Below are 21,626 nucleotides of genomic sequence, written 5' to 3'. Positions count from 1 at the left end.
GGTGGGATGGACAGAGTAGCTGAGGGGTGGGTTTACTGAGATAGGTGGGATGGACAGAGTAGCTGAGGGGTGGGTTTACGGAGATAGGTGGGCTGGACTAGAGTAGCTGAGGGATGGGTTTACGGAGATAGGTGGGATGGACAGAGTAGCTGAGGGGTGGGTTTACTGAGATAGGTGGGATGAACAGAGTAGCTGAGGGGTGGGTTTACGGAGATAGGTGGGATGGACAGAGTAGCTGAGGGGTGGGTTTACGGAGATAGGTGGGATGGACAGAGTAGCTGAGGGGTGGGTTTACGGAGATAGGTGGGATGGACAGAGTAGCTGAGGGGTGGGTTTACGGAGATAGGTGGGATGGACAGAGTAGCTGAGGGGTGGGTTTACGGAGATAGGTGGGATGGACAGAGTAGCTGAGGGGTGGGTTTAAAAGCTCATGTTCTATAATAGTTATAAATTATACATTGTGTTTTCAGTCATAAGTACTATCCATCTAGATGTAATGTAACTACCGAAAAAAAAAATGTAAAATGTTTCCAGAATGTACATGTAACAGCAAAAGAAAAAGCAGTAAAATTAAGTTATTTTTGTCCCCCCAAAAATTTGATAATGAAACCGAAGAAAAAGAACACAGCTTAATCAACACCGTCCATCCTATAGCAGAGCGCTTTCCACACACCCACTCCTTTCCACACACCCACTCCTTTCCACACACCCACTACTTACCTTTTCGACACACCCACTTGCCCATATTCAGGTCGCTTAATTGGGAAGCAACTAACGCCTTCTCCATCTCAACAGGAAAATGGTGCTTTTACACAATGTACAAACCTTATATTCTGCTAATTACTTTGTAATTTCAATGACAGATATTCATATCAACATTTTAGTTTTTCTAATAAATGAATGTCTTTACAGTATTACATATTAGTTTCTAGGGCACAACAATATAGGCTGTATCTAAATAAATAAAAAGAATAGTATTTTCTGATGCTCCTAAATTTCATGTGGTGCTCCTAACTTTTTAAAGTTTGGAGCACCAGTGCTACCAATGATTTTTTTAAATGTATTTAGCCCTGACCCCCACACACACATGCATCCGTAATGGCAGCCTTCTTCCTTCGCAGGATGCAAGCAGCAGCAGAGTAGTGTGTGTGTCAGTGAAGGCTCCTCAGAGGAGGAAGGGGACAACCATGCTCCTCAGTGAATTTCATACAAAATGTAAATTGTAAAACATTTAAAAAGTTAATCTTTTTAGATAACTATACTAAATATATTCATGTCACCAAACAACTGATTAAAACCCACTGTTTGCAATGAAGGTCTACAAGTAGCCTCAACAGGACCCTGTAGGGTAGCACTATGGTGGAGCCGGAGGACAGCTAGCTTCCATCCTCCTCTGAGTACATTGACTTCAATACAAAACTTAGGAAGCTCATGGTTCTCACCCCCTTCCATGGACTTACACAGTAAGGAGGACATCCTCCAACCTTTCAGAGCTCTTGCAGCATGAACTGACATGTTGTGCATCCAATCAAAGAATCAAATGAATCAATCTAGTACTGAACGCATAAGTTATAGCTAGCTAGCACTGCAGTGCATCAAATGTGATGAGTAGTTTACTCAGAAAGAGAAAGACAATAGTTGAACTGTTTAAAGACAAATACATTTCGTTTTGTTTTTTTCACTTTCAGTTTCACTTACTTAGCTAGCAAATGCAGTTAGCTAGTTTAGCCTACTCAAACACCCAGATCAAAAAGAGGGATGCTATGTTAGCTAGCTGGCTATGACTATCCAACACAACACAAAAAAAGCTTCCAAGTTAAGGTAAGTGTTTGGTTTTACAAATGTATTGCCACCAGGGCCCGCCGGTGTTAGTTCTAAAACGCCTACTGACTGTATACTGTAACGTTTCTGCATGATTGTAGCGGGTTTACTAACACGTTATTTCTATTAGCTATGTTGACTATGCCATTACTTTAGCAGATATGGTGACAACGATGTAGGCTGTGTGTAGCGGTTATGATATGGTTTGGCTTGAAAAAAAAATTGTTGCCTGGTCACACAGCTGATGTGTTGTGCATTGAAGTTCGCAAGCGAAGGAAAAAGGTGAGAGAGGAGGAGAGCACATAGATGCGAGAAGGAATCCAACGTGGCTGCTATGAAAGTGAACTGTGTTTACAGGTGATCAGGGGTGTATTCATTCCTCCGATTTAAATTGAAAAACATTTCTTAAACGGAATGAAGTGGGGATAAACATACCTGAATTTGTCCAATAGAAACTCTTGTTTGCAACTGTTGGACTAATGATTACACCCTAGATCAGCTAGATGCAAGCAAGAGTGTGCAAGGCGGTATTGAATGTGTCACTGTCTGTCCATGTGTTACTGTCTGTCACCTCAAATTTTCTCTCGACATGTGTGCATCTAGGTTGTAGGCTAGGTTCTAGCAACATCATGATGGGTATAGAGAAAATTTGAGTCATGTAAACCTATCGCTGTTACATTGAACTGGGTGAATGGAATAGGAATGACAGTCATCCAATATGCTGTATTAAAAACAAGGCCATGCTCATGGAAAAAAAAGAATTGTCCTCCCTCATCTTAAACAGAAACGGAACCGACCGATACTGGTGTGTGTGTATGTGTGTGCCCCCCAGGATATACACAGAGCAGGATAGTTATATCACAGAGGCCCAAGCTCCAACCACTACGCCTGAAGGACTCACTCTACCAACGACACTCTGATTTATTCATAGCTTTACTGTTACGCTACTAAACAAAAACATGAATGTCGTTTCTCACTCAAATAAAAAATATAAACACAGAAAAATACAATTGAATTGGATTCATGGTGGAAAATCTACATCAGCAAAGGGAAAGTGGAGAAAAAGGGGCAGAGAGAGAGAATGAGAGAGAAAGAGAGACACAGAGAGCGAGCGAGAGAGAAAGAGAGACAGAGAGGGATAGAGAGAAAGAGAGGGATAGAGAGAGAGTGTAATAAAGAGGAAGAAAACACAGATGACATATCTGTTTCCATGGCCTGTTCCTGGTTTCCCTGCCTTCAAATAGACCGCTGCCTGAGTTCAATATGCCACCACTCCCCCAACACTCTCAAAGGCACAAATTGTCATGCACGTGAGAGCACAGCATATATTCCAGTTGTTGTTTATTCTAGTATCAAAAAGCACACAGAGAAATGATGCTATACAGTACACTCATTAGGGCCTTCCATTGTGTGCTTTAAAAGCGAGTCCAAAAGACAGCAGAATGTCACACAATTAAGAGTAAAGGGAATAATCACTCTGCTGAATGAGTAACAGCTAAAAATACAGAGGTAAATAAATCTCTCAGCTAAGTGGGTTTTGTTGCTTTTGTTTCTTTATTAATGAGAGATCAATTTCTCTCATAATTCACTAGAAAGACTGCCAAGACAGAACTAAAGAAAGTCCACTTGGTTTAGAGAGATCTAAACTAGAAATAAAGAAATGTAGTGAAGGGTTTATAAGAGCATATGGAGTGACCGGGAGCCAGTTCAATACAGGGGAGCAGCGTGTAATTTGTATGATTAAATTATATGCTAGATTACAGAGAAAGCTCAGAAAGCATCAAGCCTCATTCCTCCAATTCCAGTCCATAAAGGAAATATTAGAAATAAGATGGAAACTAAATGGGACATCTCAGCAATTTACACTCCCTCCTTACCGCCTTCCTCATCCTCCTACACCCGGAAATAAACCATTAGGCAGTTATGTGCTGGGGCGCCAAGGAAAAGATAACTAAAAGGTGTCGGTGAGAGGCTTGTGCCTTTCCCTTCACCCTGAACATGCAGAATGGGAGCAGGCTCAACTCATTTTTCCAAAGCTACAGTATTCAGTCAGTCACTAGATACCAACTGATAGTGCTGTCGACTGATGAGGACCAATATGGGGGATAGCAGTGGGTAAACAAACAGCCAAATGACCCCCCTCCACCCAAACCACCTGTAAGAGTGAAAACATAAGACTGAGAAAGAGGTAGACGCCACCTGCCAGTAGATCACCCACCCATCTATCTCCCACTGAATCAGCAAGCTCAGCTCCTTTCCTCCGGTCTCCTCCCACGCCCCCAATCGTCACTCCTGGAAGCAAAATAATGTCAATGAGACAGGTCAGTAAAAATCTCACCATTTTAACAACCCCAACAAACATAGACTTCCCTGGTCATAGGCGATAGAGAGAGTTTCTGAATCTGATAGGGGCCTTCCAGCAGGTAGCATAAGACTGGATCTGGACTGACTCCATAGGGGCTGAGCCCACTTAGCAGTAATGACACAACACATCCCATCTAAACAACGCAACGTAAACAGATCAGATTTCATATACAGCAGACAAGTCTCTCCACTTTAACCTGTGGAAGGAGCCAGCAGCCAGGGAGATTCACTGATAGCTAACATAGCTGCTTAAACAAAATTGCATGGAATATGTGTAAGAAGTGGTTTTAAACTCCTACGATTGTGAGACTGGAAGGAAGGGGTTTGATGAATACAGGCCACATAGACTGGCTACTGTGTCATCGTTTAAGGATACATTTCCTCAAAGTAGTCGATGTGTGGAGGCTGTAGGATGTCGAGAGCCGAGAGCACCTGTGGAGAGGAGAGGAGGTCAGGCACATCCGCAGGGAGGGGATGGAGAGAGGGATCAGAGAGAGAGAGTAAAGAGAGAAAGAGAATAGAGAGTAGGAAAGGACAGAGAGGAAGAGATGAGGGTGGGAAGTGACAGGGGGAAGAGAAAAAGAGGAACCAAGAGAGGGGAGGGAGGCTAGCCATCCACTCACGTTATCATGTTTGAAGAAGCACAGCATCTTCAGCTCGCGGAAGACCCTCTTACAGGAGACGAGGTTCTGGAAGACGTTGGGCATCTTTTTGAGGGCGACTCGCTTTCCATCCCGGGGGTCCGTCACTGACCTGGAGTGGAGGGAGAGGATCAGCGAATGAGACAAGACCCTCACAGACAGCACAGAGCAAGCTCCTGTCATAGCCCTGTAGTTGATGCCCAGCCACATATTCAGAGTGAGTGGCAATACAGTAAATTATTAAAAACATGAAAAACATAGCATGAAAAAACAAGCAGTCTAAGAAATGATCAATATTAACAGTGCTAAGAGAGAAATAAGTGCAGTTCAGATTAAACACTGCTTTGGTTACGCTACTGAAGGTACTATGATCTAAGCAGAGGTGGGATTTGGTTACACTACTAAGGTACTATCCTCTTAGCAGTGGTGAAGTAACTGCAAACCTAGAAATACAAATACATCTCACACCAGGAAGGTCACATTCAGTGGTATTCCTGTATTAAATAACAACATTTATTTACATTTTCCTTAAGGAAATGACTTCATAACAACCACCTAACCCCAGCCTTAAGAGGAAGATTAGTCCAAAGCATTTTACAATTCCTATTAGCAGAAAACAAAAAGGTCGTGAAATAGAGGTTATTTATTTTCACTGAGACGGTGGTCATTGAGGCACACTGTGTAGTTTGTCAACATGCATCTAATGTAACATGGCCCAGAACATCCGGAACCCTTGACACACACACACAATTAAGTATGTACAGTACCAGCAAAAAGTTTGGACACAACTACTCTTTCAAGGGTTTTTCTTTATTTTTACTATTTTCTACATTGTGTAATAATAGTGAAGACATCAAAACTATGAAATAACACATATGGAATCATGTAGTAACCAAAATAAGTGTTAAACAAATCAAAATATATGTTATATTTGATATTCTTCAAAGTAGCCACCCTTTGCACACTCTTGGCATTCTCTCAACCAGCTTCATGAGGTAGTCACCTGGAATGTTTTTTAATTAACATGTGTGCCTTGTTAAAATGCTTTTGAGCCAATCATTTGTGCTGTGACAAGGTAGGATTGGTATACAGAAGATAGCCCTATTTGGTAAAAGACCAAGTCCATATTATGGCAAGAATAGCTCAAATAAGCAAAGAGAAACGACAGTCCATCATTACCTTAAGACATGAAGGCAAGTCAATCTGCAAAACGATCAAGCGCTATGTTGAAACTAGCTCTCATGAGGACCACCACAGAAATGGAAGACCCAGAGTTACCTCTGCTGCAGAGGATAAGTTCATTCGAGTTACCAGCCTCAGAAATTGCAGCCCAAATAAATGCTTCAGAGTTCAAGTAACAGAGACATCAACATCAACTGTTCAGAGGAGACCGCGTGAATCAAGCCTTCATGGTCACATTTCTGCAAAGAAACCACTACTAAAGGACACCAATAATAAGAAGAGACTTGCTTGGACAAAGAAACACGAGCAATGGACATTAGACCTATGGAAATCTGTCCTTTGGTCTGATGAGTCCAAATTTGCATTTTTTTTGTTCCAACCGTTGTGTCTATGTGAGATGCAGAGTAGGTGAATGGATGATCTCAACGTGTGTGGTTCCCACCATGAAGCATGGAGGAGGTGTAGGGGTACTTTGCTTGTGACACTGTCAGTGATTTATTTAGAATTCAAGGCACACTTAACCAGCATGGCTACCACAGCATTCTGCAGTGATACGCCATCCCATCTGGTTTGCGCTTAGTGGGACTATCATTTGTTTTTCAACAGGACAATGACCCAACACCTCCAGGCTGTGTAAGGGCCATTTGACCAAGAAGTAGAGTGTTGGAGTGCTGCATCAGATGACCTGGCCTCCACGATCACCTGACCTCAACCCAATTGAGATGGTTTGGGATGAGTTAGACCGCAGAGTGAAGGAAAAGCAGCCAACAAGTGCTCAGCATATGTGGGAACTCCTTCAAAACTGTTGGAAAAGCATTCCAGGTGAAGCTGGTTGAGACAATGCCAAGCGTGTGCAAATCTGTCATCAAGGCAAATGGTGGCTATTTTGAAGAATCTAAAATATATTTTGATTTGTTTAACACTTTGTTACTACATGATTCCATATGTGTTATTTCATAGTTTTGAGGTCTTCACTATTATTCTACAATGTAGTAAAAATAAAGAAAACCCCTTCAATGAGTAGGTGTGTCTAAACTTTTGACTGGTACTGTATAAATCCACATAATCACTCAAATTATGTTTCAAAGGTAATGGTAATAAAAGTTATTAACAAAGTGTGGAGACAAGAATAAAGTGTGATCTGATAGAGAGAATATGGTAAATGGTTAACTGGATGAAGTATTTGTTTAATTTATCATGCCTGCATTGATGCCGCAGATGGATCATTAGCAGACAGAGCAGAGAGCCATGTGTGAGTCAGACACGCCAGACCTCCCTTGGAACCCACATCTCACTTAAAGGACACAGACACGCACATAGTCACAAACACACACACACACTCTTACGTACACTACAGCACCACGCACAGTAACTAACATTCACCAACATACCCATGAACCCTCTCACTCAGACACACACACTTCCAGGCCGAGAGATGAGAAGCAGTAACCACCTTGAGGATCTCGCAGACCCTCACAGTTTTTAAATCAGCAAGCCTTTTAGAGATGAAACGCTTTTCCAAAATAATATCATCCCCCACTTCAAACAGAGCAGAAAAAATAAACCCTAAAACCATAAGAGTTTAATCTAAGAAGAAAAGGCTGGTTCCACATATTATTTCCTTCCAGAATGGCCAGGAGTGAAAATGTATCCATCAATTGTGGTTTGATTCAAACCTACAGCCAGATACCGCGCAGCAAGCCTTCTGAAGGTATAAGAAGTAAATCAGGTAGGCCTATTTTATGACCTTTCCACCTGATAAAAGCATGACATTTCTTTCCCTTTTCACACGAGTGGTTATAGAAAGGGAGCTGGAAAGATTTTTCAAATAGGCTACATTGAGGAACTATTGTCACTCTCAATGGATATACAGTACCAGTCAAAAGTTTAAACACACCTGCTCATTCAAGGTTTTTCTTTATTTCTACATTGTGGAACAATAGTGAAGACATCAAAACTATGAAATAACACATATGGAATCATGTAGTAACCAAAAGAAAATGTTAAATCTAAATATGTTATATTTGACATTCTTCAAAGTAGCCACCCTTTGCCTTGATAACAGCTTTTCACAATCTTTGCATTCTCTCAACCAGCTTCATGAAGTAGTCACCTGGAATGCATTTCAATTAACAGGTGTGCCTTGTTAGCAGTGAATTTATTTCCTTCTTAATGCTTTCTAGCCAATCAGTTGTTGTGACAAAGTAGGCGTGGTATACAGAAGATAGCCCTACTTTGTAAAAGATAATAAGAACAGCTCAAATAAGCAAAGACAAATGACAGTCCATCATTACTTTAAGACATGAACTTCAGTCAATTTCAAGAACTTTGAACGTTTCTTCAAGTGCAGTCGCAAAAACCATCAAGTGCAATGATGAAACTGGCTCTCATGAGGACCTCCACAGGAAAGGAAGACCCAGAGTTACCTCTGCTGCAGAGGATAAATTCATTAGAGTTAACTGCATCTCAGATTAAAGGCCAAAAACATGCTTCAAAGTTCAAGTAACAGAGATATCTCAACATCAACTGTTCAGAGGAGACTGTGTGAATCAGGCCTTCGTGGTCAAATCACTACTAAAATGACACCAATAAGAAAAGACTTGCTTGCGCCAAGAAACACGAGCAATGGACATTAGACCTATAGAAATCTGTCCTTTGGTCTGATGAGTCCAAATTTGAGATTTTTGGTTCCAACCACCCCATGTCTTTGTGAAACACAGAGTAGGTGAACGGATGATCTCCGCATGTGTGGTTCCCACTGTGAAGCATAGAGGAGGTGTGATGGTGTTGGTGTGCTTTGCTGGTGTCACTGTTGGTGATCAATGGATATAAAAACAGACTGTTTACTTGCTGTTTGAGGTGAAGACATTTTTTATTTGAGAAGGATTCACAGCTCATTAGTGGTGGTGAGTTAAGCCAATCAGAAATACTATAAGATCCCCAAATGGGCACATTCATACGCCTACATTTGTGCGCAGGCCAGGTAACCTAGGCCTACTTCTATGCGTAATCAGCAGCGCGTCCTTACTCAACATTGACAGAGCACTTCCAACAAAACAATGAATGAATTGACAACTTGTAAATGAAATGAACCACAAGTGTAGCCTAGGCTGTGTGCTCTGCAAACAATGTGTCCACTCTGACAATGAGAACTGTAAAAGGCCGTAATAGTAATATATTGAATGCATTCACAGAAACGATGTTAACCAAACAAACATTGTACATGACAAATTATGATCAAACAATCAACCAGTCGACAAAATGGGGTCAGCCTAAAACTAGTGTCATATTTAGAAGATTCAAACAAATGTATGTTTGAAATGTCAATAATCATGTTATATTTAGCCTCACACGGCGGTCTGGTGAGTTTACTGACAGGAACTAGCCTTCTTTCCACCGCAAGGTTAATGCATCATAATGCATTTTTTAGAAGGTGTATTTTAGATCCAAAAAAAGGGGAGGCAGAAGGTATCTCATTGGTTTATTATTAATAGATGGTGTGTTTCAGGCAGCTAGTGAAGGATCTGCAGTCACAGCAGCAACACTCTGTGGCTTCTAGGCCCTCTGTCTCCCCTATAGAGCAGCACAGACCGCAGCTGCCTGCCTGCCTCTCCCACTGCCTGCATGCTCATCATGACCAGTGTCACTCTCTCTCTTCACAAACACAGGAATGCTTTTATTATTGTTGCTGTGTGTGTCCTGGCCAGGAGAGAAAGGGAGGGACAGGTAAAAACCTCTCTGAATAAACCAATGTTAGGCCTCACCTGACCTGTCACTGTCCACAATGCAGTCCACAGCTACACACCACACTCATAGTGGATCTGGTTCCACCCCGGCACGGGCAGCTCAGAAGTACAGGCACAAGTTACTCCACAAACCACTCAAACATTGGGAGGTTTCATGCTCCTCATTAATCAAAAGCAGACAACAGTGGGACGTCAGCTTTGCCCCTTGTTTACATTCCACCTAGCAGATGCATAGTTTATTAATCCCTATGATGAAAACCATGTTCATACATACATCCACCCCACACACCCTCATTTTCCATATACTTGTTACTGGCCATGGGTGGGTGATTGTTGCAGAATACCCACAGGTGGGTATTAGGTCAATGCCCTGACGACCAGGGCTGGATGGTATACCGTATTTTACTATATACCATTATTGATGCATGGACCGGTTTGGGTTTTTACTTTACCTTCTATAACGGTATTTGAATGTTTGGTTTGTTAAATGTGATATGCCGTGTGTAACGTCCATTTTTATTGTTTACTCCGCTACTTGAGTCATCCCTCTCATCTCCCTCTCTCCACACAGACCTAGCCCCACCCCATGTCACTCAAGGAGCGCATTTGTTGTTGCTTGACCACGAGTCACTTTCGTTCAGTCTGCATGGTCAATGCAGCACATGCAACACTGTTGATGACAACGATGTTGTTTCCAATTTGATCTTCATATAAATCCACAAGCGTTCTATAATTACAATATTAGTTTGTGTTTCTTACATCTGCAAACAGCTAGTTTGTATTTTCTTAGCAAGTTAAGCTAAATCGTATAAGCCACTAATGCTAATCGCTAGTTAGCTAATAAAAGTACTGAGTCAGAGCAATCGTATCTAGCTAATACAGCCTGGTACCAGTGCTGGTGGAGGCCGAAATCAGCATGTTGTTTGTACAGCAGTATCTTCTAAATCAAAGAGGAATAGGCGAAGCATGAATATGTTGGCTATATGAATAAAGATTTAATGTAGCCAAAGATTATATGGTCCCCTAGGAAACACAGAACATCACGGTTCCTAGCCTGCCACAATAACTCGTCCATGGCATTTTCATTCGTTATCATGTCAAACAATGTATTCAAAGTGGCCACTATTATTTATATTCTAACTATAGAATTATAATAAGCATTCTATTTCCATGATTCCAGAAGTTCACCCAAGTGTTTTGATCTAAATCGCAATTGCAACATTTGCTTAAAAATATCGTAGCAGTGTGGAAATGATCTCAAATAATTGCAGGAAATGCAGAAATGGATGGAAATGAAGGAAATAATTTTAGGTTGAAGTTGAATTGAACAGTATAAAACAATCAGAATGGAGAAAGACCCATTGAAATAATTGTGAATATATATGTGTTGTCATGCTAGGGTCACGCACTACTCATGAAGCAAATGTTGAACTTTTATTCAATCAAAAACATAAAATACCGGCAAATACCATCATACCACCATTTCATTTTTTGTTAATAACATATGATATTTTGGCCATAGACTCCAGCAGCTAATGTAACAATTGTGGGGGTGATGAAACTTTAATTTTTTATTTAACTAGGCAAGTCAGTCAATAACAAATTCATATTTACAATGATGCCCTAGGAACAGTGGGTTAACTGCCTTGTTTAGGGGCAGATCGACAGATATTTACCTCGTCAGCTCGGGGATTTGGTCTAGCAACCTTTCGGTTACTGGCCCAATGCTCTAACCACTAGGCTACCTGCAGCCCCAAACATGTGACAACAAACACTATATAATACCAGCACAGAGAACAGCACAGTACCAGTCGTCCTCTACAGGCAGGATCAGTTTGTCCCAACCTTAATTAAAGAGAAGAATAGCAGGTTTAGTCCCACAATAGCCACAATAATCACAAAACAAATGCCTGTTTGTGTAATGTGCTACTCAGATAAAGGCAGTAGTTTAGATCAGAGGTTGACCAATTAACCCCGGCAAGGCCGATTAATTAGGGCCGATTTGAAGTTTTCATAACAAATCGGTAATCAGACTTTTTGGATGCCGATTTACATTGCAATCGACATTGCAAAAGGACCTTGTGGCTGCAAGGAGACAAGGTAAGTTGCTAGCTAGCATTAAACTTATCTTATAAAAAACAATCAATCTTCACAATCACTAGTTAACTACACATGGTTGATGATATTACTAGGTTAACTAGCTTGTCCTGCGTTGTATATAATCAATGCGGTACCTGTTAATTTATCATCGAATCACAGCCTACTTCAACTTCGCCAAACGGGTGAGGACAAAAGCGCATTCGCAAAATAAACACAATCGTTGCACAAATGTACCTAACCATAAACATTAATGCCTTTCTTAAAATCAATACACAGAAGTATATATTTTTAAACCTGCATATTTAGTTAAAATAAATTAAATGTTAGCAGGCAATATTAACTAGGGAAATTATGTCACTTCTCTTGTGTTCAGTGCAAGCAGAGTCAGGGTATATGCAGCAGTTTGGGCCGCCTGGCTCGTTCCGAACTGTGTGAAGAGCATTTCTTCCTAACAAAGACCGTAATTAATTTGCCAGAATTTTACATAATTATGACATAACATTGAAGGTTGTGCAATGTGACATCAATATTTAGACTTAGGGTTGCCACCCGTTCGATAAAATACGTAACGGCTCCGTATTTCACTGAAAGTATAAACGTTTTGTTTCCGGATTTGACCATATTAATGACCATAGGCTTGTATTTCTGTGTTTATTATATTATATGTAAGTCTATGATTTGATATTTGATAGAGCAGTCTGACTGAGCAGTGGTAGGTAGCAGCAGGCTCGTAAGCATTCATTTAAACAGCACTTTACTGTTTTTGCCAGCAGCTCTTAGCAATGCTTGAGGCACAGCGCTGTTAATGACTTCAAGCCTATCAACTCCCGAGATTAGGCTGGCAATACAAAAGCCCCTATAAAAACATCCAATAGTCAAAGGTATATGAAATACAAATGGTATAGAGAGAAATAGTCGATGCGTCATAATTCCTATAATAACTACAACCTAAAACTTCTGAACTGGGAATATTGAAGAACTGGGAATATTGAACCACCAGCTTTCATATGTTCTCATGTTCTGAGCAAGGAACTTAGCTTTGTTACATGGCACATATTGCACTTTTATTTTCTTCTCCAAAACTGTGTTTTTACATTATTTAAACTAAATTGAGCATGTTTCATTATTTATTTGTGACTAAATAGATTTTATTTATGTATTATATTAACTTAAAAGTGTTCATTGTTTATTTCAGTATTGTTGTAATTCTTATCATTACAAATATATATATATATACAGTATATAAAAATCATCCGATTAATCGGTATCGGCGTTGAAAAATCATAATCGGTCGACCTCTAGTTTAGATTACGGACGTATTTAGATTAGATTACTGACGTAATTTAGATTAAAGTTTGCGTTCAGTGCTGAGAGTCGTCAAGCAGTGTTTACCCTATATTAATTTAGCGGCGGGCTGCCCCTGCTAAATTGTTACCGCCACTCCAAATTAACAACTTTTTTGAAAATAATTTTCAGGATGGTAAAACGTTTTCAGTGTAAACTTAGACTAAAACCAGATATAAAGTATTTAGAAAAGATCATTAAAAAAATATCAAGGCATTGATTTAGTTTTATTTGAGTCACTCAGATAGCATAAGAACACAGCATAAACTATGGCAAAATGAGTTGCAGGAAAATAGCCTTAACTAAAATGTTCTCACCCCCTTTTGCCACTGCTGCTGAGAAAAATCCTAGGGGAAACACTGCCTAGTCAAGCAGAACAAAGCAACTGCTAACTTTGCCTGGAACATTTCAATGCCCACTTATTTAAAACAACCCCTTTTTTGTAAGTATAAGTATGTGCTAGAATATATCCCAAATGGTATGAATCAACACATAAACCAAACAGGGCTAGGGCTTTGAGTCTGGTAGCTGCAGGCCTGGTACTGCGAGGTGGACCACAAAAGGCAGCCCCTTTGAAAGTGAAGCCTGAGAGGACACAGAGGCAGTACTGTGCTGGCACTGGCATCTAGTTAGCCATTTTCCCGGCCTCTTTCATTTCCCTAATTAAGCAACAAAGCCTGGCCTCCTCACCCATGCTCCTCCTTCAACCCAGGGACCAAGGCCCTCACCTCAGGAAACTTCACAACAGTAGACACATACATGCCTGTTGGGCCCAGCCTGCTCCACGTACCGCCTGGCTCCTGGGAGTCTCAGAGAGGGGGTCACCAGGTGTTACCAGGTGTCAGCCGGGATGGACGTGTGAGTTTGGTCGGTTTGAGTCACACTCATAAGTAGGCTTGGGCGGTATACCGTATATACCTTATACCGGTGAATATGGCAACAGCCACGGGATGGTTTTTCAATACCGTCAATACTGATGAAACTATTTATTTTGAAAGTATTTTTTTATCCATTTTAATATTTGTAGATACTTTTTAAATAAATAGCTGCAGTCAACTTGTGCAATACGTTAGGAGGTAAAGCAGATCGCGTTCTTCATTTCACCTGTCACATAATTTTGTATTATGATGCTTACCGGTAGTCCCCAGTCACGTGGTGTTTGTTTATGAGCACACAAGTCACTGTTGTGCAGCACACACCAGGTGATCTAGTTACAGTACGGAATTCACAACTATATGTTTGCCAGCAAGACATCTTATAACTATTAAGTGAACTGTCTACATTTTTCAAAATGCTCTGCAGTTGTGCATTTGGTTTGCTAATTTAGTGGGTTGTTATCTAAGTGGTTAGCTTCTTGCAAAATCAAGCTTCTCTTGGTAACAGCAGAGAATCCCATTCTGGGTTAAGAGTCTTGCTGTCTAATATTTGTTTTGTGAGTGCAGCAAAACTGAGTAGCATTCTTTTGTTCGTTGCATAACTTTATGAGCTGGGGGTGTCTGTCCTGCTAATAGTTTGTCAGAGATGTTCGCAATGTGCTCATTAGCATTTAGCTGGCATTCGCTATGGGATTTTACATGTAATTGTTAGCATTGCTAACTTTCAGATTACAGAGGCTCAGTGGGGTTTGAAAATAGCTCCTATTGTGTTCAGTGCCAGTATTACTGAATATCCCGAGATGGCACAAGGTTGGTATGAAGATATGACAATCTGGATACCTCCCAAGCCTAATTAGAAGGACTGATTTTTCTGTTAAAAAGCTCAAACCTCACCACAGGAATCTGGTTAACTTAATTATTTGTATTTTTACAGGTAGTCAATGCTGAGACCAAGGTCTCTATTCCAGATGAGACCTGTTTTGCAGAATAAAACATATCAAAATACAATATACACAATAAACTACACATCCAAATACACAACAATAGTATGGGGAAGAATTAGCATATGCTTGCATGGCAGCAGTGAGGGGTGGTGGGGACAGCGTGTGAGGCCCCTCTCGTTCACATGACACACTTCCACGTCTACCTCTTACTAATCTGGGAACCCAGAACCAAAACTGGCTAGCCCTGGCCAGCTCGACTGTTACGAGAGACTATCCTCCTAAATCACAATACCCAGAAACAGTTATTGTGCTGCAAACAGCAGCATCTGCTGTAGCCATTTGCAACCTATCCAACAATTAGCTGACAAATGAAGAAGAGTGCTGCACAGAAGAGTGCTGCAGGGATGGCACCAGGGAGAGAGAGACAACACATTATGGCCAACCATTCATTGCCTGCTAACTTAATCCCATTTGCCTCACTGGAGAAGTTTGGCTCTAACACTTTTATTCACATCTAACCTAAAGTGCCTGTGCGAATCAGATATTTATTGAGGAGCACTACTTCAAAGTTCTTAACAGCTATGACACAGAAATGGGGTGCATGGCTTTTTCATAGTTTAGCTTGGGTTTCAATTATATTTCTGGATGATAGAATGTAGTAGTTTAATTTATAGTAGAACAACATATTCCATTGGGTTCACATCACAATCATTATTTTTTTTAAACTTTTGAATTAGTCTCTATGGGGTAAGAACACATCAATGCTAAATTGGCAGAAACAGTAGTAACATACGTAATAGTAAGGCCTTTAAAGAGGTTCAGCACAGCCTACTGTAGTGGTCGTGCTCACATACACCCATGCATGAGTTAGTGTCAAACAACCTACGGCTGTTCAAACAAGGCTTTAGAGACGATCTGGTGACAGCTAGCATAGCGCTCCCTCTGCTTGTTTCAAAGCTCTGCAGAGGTGTCAACAACCTAGTTATTTAAAAATAAAGTGTTATAGTTATTCTTAAAAAGTGTAATTACAGTCACAGATGCAAAACGGAAGCATTTTTAACATGCCCAGGGCAGAGAAGAAAATGGAGGATGAAAAGTGACAGACGCGAGAAGGTTTTAAGAGAGAGAGAGAGAGAGAGAGACACAGATCACAACACCACCAGGTCACTTTCTAAAGTCTAATCTCGCTAGATAATCAGATTGGGAGGAGTTGCTGACAGCAAGAGAATAGGAACATGATTGAATGTCTGTGGTGAGAAAGAGTGGCCTACGACATGTGTCTTGATTATTTTTGTGTCAATGCCAATTGCATCATGTAGTCCATTTAGTTTTTCTCACTAGAAAGATTGAGACAAAAAAATGGTCTGATTTGAATTAACAAAGAGGAGACAAAGATCAGTGAGACATTGGTTTGATTTTAGACACATGAAAAGTGGGATGTATATGGAGGGTACGGGGCAACAGAAGACGAACAGTAGAGCGGCTAATGACTTTGGAGATAGGGAAGGGGCCGATAAACCGGGGAGAAATTTGTGGGACTCCACCCGGACTGGCAGATCCCGGGTGGACAGCCATACCCTCTGCCCGAGCTGATACTGGGGAGCCTGGGTTAGGTGACAGGCCGCTTGTCGTCAATACCTGGAGGTGGTCTTGAGAAGGGCTGACTGGGCTCTCTTCCAGGTACGATGACAGCAGAGGACAAACATCTGGGCCGACAGTATGCCAATCTCTTCCTCTTGCTCAGGAAAGAGCGGGGGCTGATAGGCCAGAGAACACTCAAAAGGGTGAGAGACCCGTGGGGTGTATTTGACCCACACTAGTTGCTGGCTCCAGGTGGTGGGGTTGGCGGACACCAGGCAGCGAAGAGTCGTTTCCAAGTCTTGGTTGGCTCGCTCCGGCTGGTCGTTGGACTGGGGGTGGAACCCGGAAGACAGGCTGGCCGACGACCCAATGAGCATGCAGAACGCCTTCCAGAACCCGGGACGAGAACTGAGTACCCTGGTCGGAGACAGTGTCCACCGGGAGTCCATGGATCCGGAAGACGTGCTGCACCATGAACTGGGCCGTCTCTTTGGCAGAGGTTAGCTTGGGGAGAGGAATGAAGTAGGCGGCTTTGGAAAACCAGTCCACTACTGTCAGGATGGTGGTGTTGCCATCAGACGGGGGAAGACCCGTGACAAATTCCAGGGATATGTGAGACCAGGGACGGTGAGAGACAGGCAGTGGTTGAAGAAGACCAGCCGGCGCTTGCCGAGGAGTCTTGTTCTGCACACAGACCATGCAGGCAGCGATGAACGCGGAGACATCCGGGACCATGATTGGCCACCAAAAGCATTGTCGCACAAAGGCCAGGGTCCGATGGGAGCCTGGGTGGCAGGCAAGCCTGGAGGAGTGGGCCCACTCCAGAACCGAGGAGCAGACACCATCAGGCACAGACATCCTGTTATCTGGATAATGGCACCAGCAGTCCAGTCAATGATGGGATTATGTTGCTTGGAGCCAAGAAAATCCCAATATCACGGGAACCTGAGGAGACTTAATCAGCATTAATTGGATTGCCTCGCTGTGGTTCCCTGACACTTGTAGGTTGATGGGAGTGGTATTGTGAGTGACCTGGCCTATAGAGCGCCCGTCCAGAGCTTTAACGTCCATGGGAATGGAGATGGGCTGAGTGGAGATGCCCAGCTCGGACGCCAGGATAGCGTCCAAAAAACTCTCATCGGGCCCCAGAGTCAGTGAGTAACCAGAGACATTTTGACTGGTTCAACCACAGCAGGATGGCATGGAAAGGGGTGCGAGTAAGGGGAGAGGAAAAGTTATCCATAAGGCCCACCAGAGTACGCACCCCTTCTTGATGAGCCTGGTATTTTAAAATGGGCAGGTAGCTACGAAATGTCCCGTAGCTCCACAATACAGACAGGTCTGGGTGTGGAGTCGGCGTAAGCGCTCAGCCTGAGTCAATCTAGTCCTGCCCAGGTGCCTGGACTCCGAAGGAGGCGAGCCGGCAGCCCTCGTGATTCCCAAGAGAACTCGGGTGACGTCGGGTTCACTCGGACATGTAGACTTCGGGAGTCTCCAGGATTCTTCGGAGGCGAGGTGGGAATCGAGGGCAACATGGCACAGATTACCTCTCCCTCGTACGTTCTCGAAGCAGCCCATCGATCCGTATGGTCAAGGCTATGAGGGAGTCAAGGTCCATGGGCAGCTCCCAGGCTGCAAGCTCATCTTTGACCACCTCCAATAATCCGTGAAGGAACATGTCAAACAAAGCTTCCGGGTTCCAGGCACTCTCAGCCACCAACATGGGAAAAATCCAATGCGTAGTCTGCAACACTATGTGAGTTTTGACATAGCTGGAGCAGCTTACGAGCAGCCTCTCTCCCGGACAACGGAGAATTACACACCTTCCAAACTTCCGCAACTAACTCCTCTAGACTGAGGCAGATGGCGGACAATTGCCACCACACAACCGTAGTCCAGTCGAGTGCCCTCCCGGACATCAGCATTATGACGTACGCTATCCTTGAGCGGTCTGAGGGGAACGAAGAAGGGTGCAGCTCGAAAATGAGGGAGCACTGGGAGAGAAAAGCCTGGCAGGTTCCGGAATTTCTAGCGTAGCGCTCTGGAAGAGGGAAGCAGTGTTCTCAGGACAATGGGGTAGACTGGGAGATTGCGGGTGTGACCCGCTGCCCAGTGGGGAATCTGCGTAATTGCTCTAGCAAAGTCTCGAACGCCTGGTCATGGCGTTCTGCCAGGGTATGGAGTCCCGCCATAAGACATTGCAGTAACTCCTTGTGACATTCAATGGTGGCACCTTGCAGGGAAACACCATTATGGAACTGGTCTGAGTCTGCTGGGTCAGTCAGGGCCAGTTTGTACTATCATGTTTTAGGGAATACCCAGATGCAGAGAGTGTCGAAGTAACAAAAGTTTATTACTAGAACAGGGGCAGGCAAACCGACAGGTCAATGGCAGGCAGAGGTCAGTAATCCAGATCAGGGTCAAAAGGTACCTAACGGCAGGCAGTCTCAGGGTCAGGGCAGGCAGAGGTAAATAGTCCAGGGCGGTGTGACAAGGTACAGAATGGCAGGCAGGCAGAATGATAAAAACTGGGAAAACAGGAACTCCAGAAATAGACAGGAGCAAGGGGAAAAACGCTGGTAGGCTTGACGGACAAAACGAACTGGCAACAGACAAACAGAACACCGGTATAAATACACAGGGGATAATGAGGGGAGATGGGAGACACCTGGTGGGTGGTGGAGACGAGCACAACGACAGGTGAAATAGATCAGGGTGTGGCACAACAAGTAGATCCTTATACGCCTCCATAATGTAAGTCTGAATACCAACTACTGAGAAGTACATAGGAAAGGCGTGCATGCTTGTTTTGGTCCTGACGTCAGAGTGTGCAGCTGAATACACTCGGTTTGTTATTTTACCTAAAACATAACCAATCTTTTGTTTAACTTCTTGCAACTATAGGGGGTGCTGTTTCGCATTAGCATAATTTTCTCTACAGATTAAACTGCCTAGTACTCAATTCTTGCTCGTACAATATGCATATTATTGTTATTATTGGATAGAAAACACTCTCTAGTTTCTATAGCCGTTTGAATTATGTCTCTGAGTGGAACAGAACTCATTCTACAGCACTTTTCCTCCCAGTGAGTGAGTTTTCAGAACTCTTGGCCTCTGGTTCCAGATCAGTTTTAAAGCCACTGTTAATCCTATGAGGATACAAACACTGCCCACGCCTTCCTCTAGATGTCAGTAAGTGGTGACAATTTGAATGGAGTCGATTGCGCAATCATTGGCTCTATAAATCACCAAATACCGGAAGTAGCGTTCCTTTGGACACTGCGCTCAACGCAAGAAGGATATCTGACTGGCCTTTTTCCAAGCCTTGGTTTAGCCAGTAATATAGCGTCGGTCATCTTTTTACTCGTTATAGGTGTTAGAAACATCATAAGGTAGTTAATTTAAACCGTTTTATAGCAATTTATATCCGTTTAGTGCGATTTTGAGGCATTGCTTTGTAATAGACTTTGAAGCTCCGGGCACGTTTCGGGGTCCCGGTCGTACGTTAGTGGGCATTTCGACGGACAAGTGGACATCTTTCGACCAAAAGAAGATTAGACCCAAGAAAGGATTCATTGTCCAAGATTCTGATGGGAGAACAGCTCATAGTAAGAACAATTTATGATGATAAATCGTGTTTCTGTCGAAAAATGTTAAACGCTTATGCCGCCATTTTGTTTGCTATAGCTTCGCTTGGCGCAACCTGTATTGAAAAGGATAATTTAAAAAATGTAATTCCGCGATTGTATTAAGAATTAAATTGTCTATCAATCGCTGTCCACCCTGTATTTTTTAGTCAAGTTTATGAGTATTTATGTATAAGACTAGATCACTGTCTAATATGGTGCAGGACATTTTCTGACCAGCTGAGCTACTTTTGTCATTGATTTTGGTGGCTAAATATGCACATTTTCGAACAAACTCTATATGTATGTTGTAATATGATGTTACAGGAGTGTCATCTGAAGAATTCTGAGAAGGTTAGTGAAAAAAGTAATATATTTTGGCGATGATTACGTTATCGCTCTCTTTGGCTAGAATCAATGCTCTGGTAACGTTTGCATATGTGGTATGCTAATATAACGATTTGTGTTTTCGCCGTAAAACACTTAGAAAATCTGAAATGTCTGAATTCACAAGATCTGTGTCTTTCCATTGCTATGTGCTGTGTATTTTTAAGAAATGTTTTATGATGAGTAAATTGGTAATACACGTTGCTCTCTGTAGTAATTCTAGGAGCTTTGGTGAGATTTGTGATGCTGGCTGCAATGGCAAACTATGATTTATACCTGAAATATGCACATTTTTCTAACAAAACCTATCCTATACCATAAATATGTTATCAGACTGTCATCTGATGATGTTTTTTTCTTGGTTAGTGGCTATCAATATCTTAGTTTAGCCGAATTGGTGATAGCTACTGGTGTTGAGAGAAAATGGTGGACAAAGAAAAATTGTGATTTTTGCTAACGTGTTTAGCTAATAGATTTACATATTGTGTCTTCCCTGTAAAACATTTTAAAAATCTGAAATGGTGGCTTTATTCACAGGATCTGTATCTTTCATTAGGTGTCTTGGACTTGTGATTTAATGATATTTAGATGCTACTATTTAATTGTGACGCTATGCTAGCGATGCTAATCAGTGTGGGGGGGGGGGGGGTGCTCCCGGACCCGGGGTAGAGGCTCCTGAAAGGTTAAACATAAATACTGAACTTGTTTTTGCATGGACTCCACGACGCAGTTAGCTTTTAACAGTTAGGACCGCTATTTCTTGTCCCGGAATCCCACTTAACTGTTCGAACGGACGTGCCGCTAACCTAGCTAAGCTGCTAACGTTAGCCATCAAGATCCCAGAGAGCCATGACTAAATACAAAAATAATAATAAAAGTGTGCCGTGAGGTGTTGCTTAATTCATTTTTTTAAACCAGGTTTTCTGTTCACTTGCGCTATATGAGATGGAAGGGAGTTTGGTTGTTCGGTAGCAGGAACATGCCTTCAAACCTACATGCTATTCTAATCCATTAT

At 42.3% G+C, this 21,626-nt stretch overlaps 1 protein-coding gene across 1 annotated transcript in view; it reads right to left on the bottom strand.

The window, feature by feature from the left end:
* The window catches only part of LOC129831845 (serine/threonine-protein kinase NLK), an 80,888-nt gene that overhangs the window by 38,207 nt on the left and 21,055 nt on the right, over window positions 1-21,626 (bottom strand). The window contains exons 2-3 of the mRNA XM_055895342.1: window positions 4,809-4,938; window positions 4,562-4,617 (exon numbers count right to left, since the gene is read on the bottom strand). Of these exons, the coding sequence (XP_055751317.1) occupies window positions 4,562-4,617; window positions 4,809-4,938 (186 nt within the window). The remainder of the gene's footprint in view (window positions 1-4,561; window positions 4,618-4,808; window positions 4,939-21,626) is intronic.

The sequence above is a fragment of the Salvelinus fontinalis genome, chromosome 33 (genome assembly GCF_029448725.1).
Source record: "Salvelinus fontinalis isolate EN_2023a chromosome 33, ASM2944872v1, whole genome shotgun sequence".
Taxonomy (NCBI): Eukaryota; Metazoa; Chordata; class Actinopteri; order Salmoniformes; family Salmonidae; genus Salvelinus; species Salvelinus fontinalis.
The sequence above is the reverse complement of the archived record's forward strand: the minus strand, read 5'-3'. Positions and strand labels throughout refer to the sequence as shown.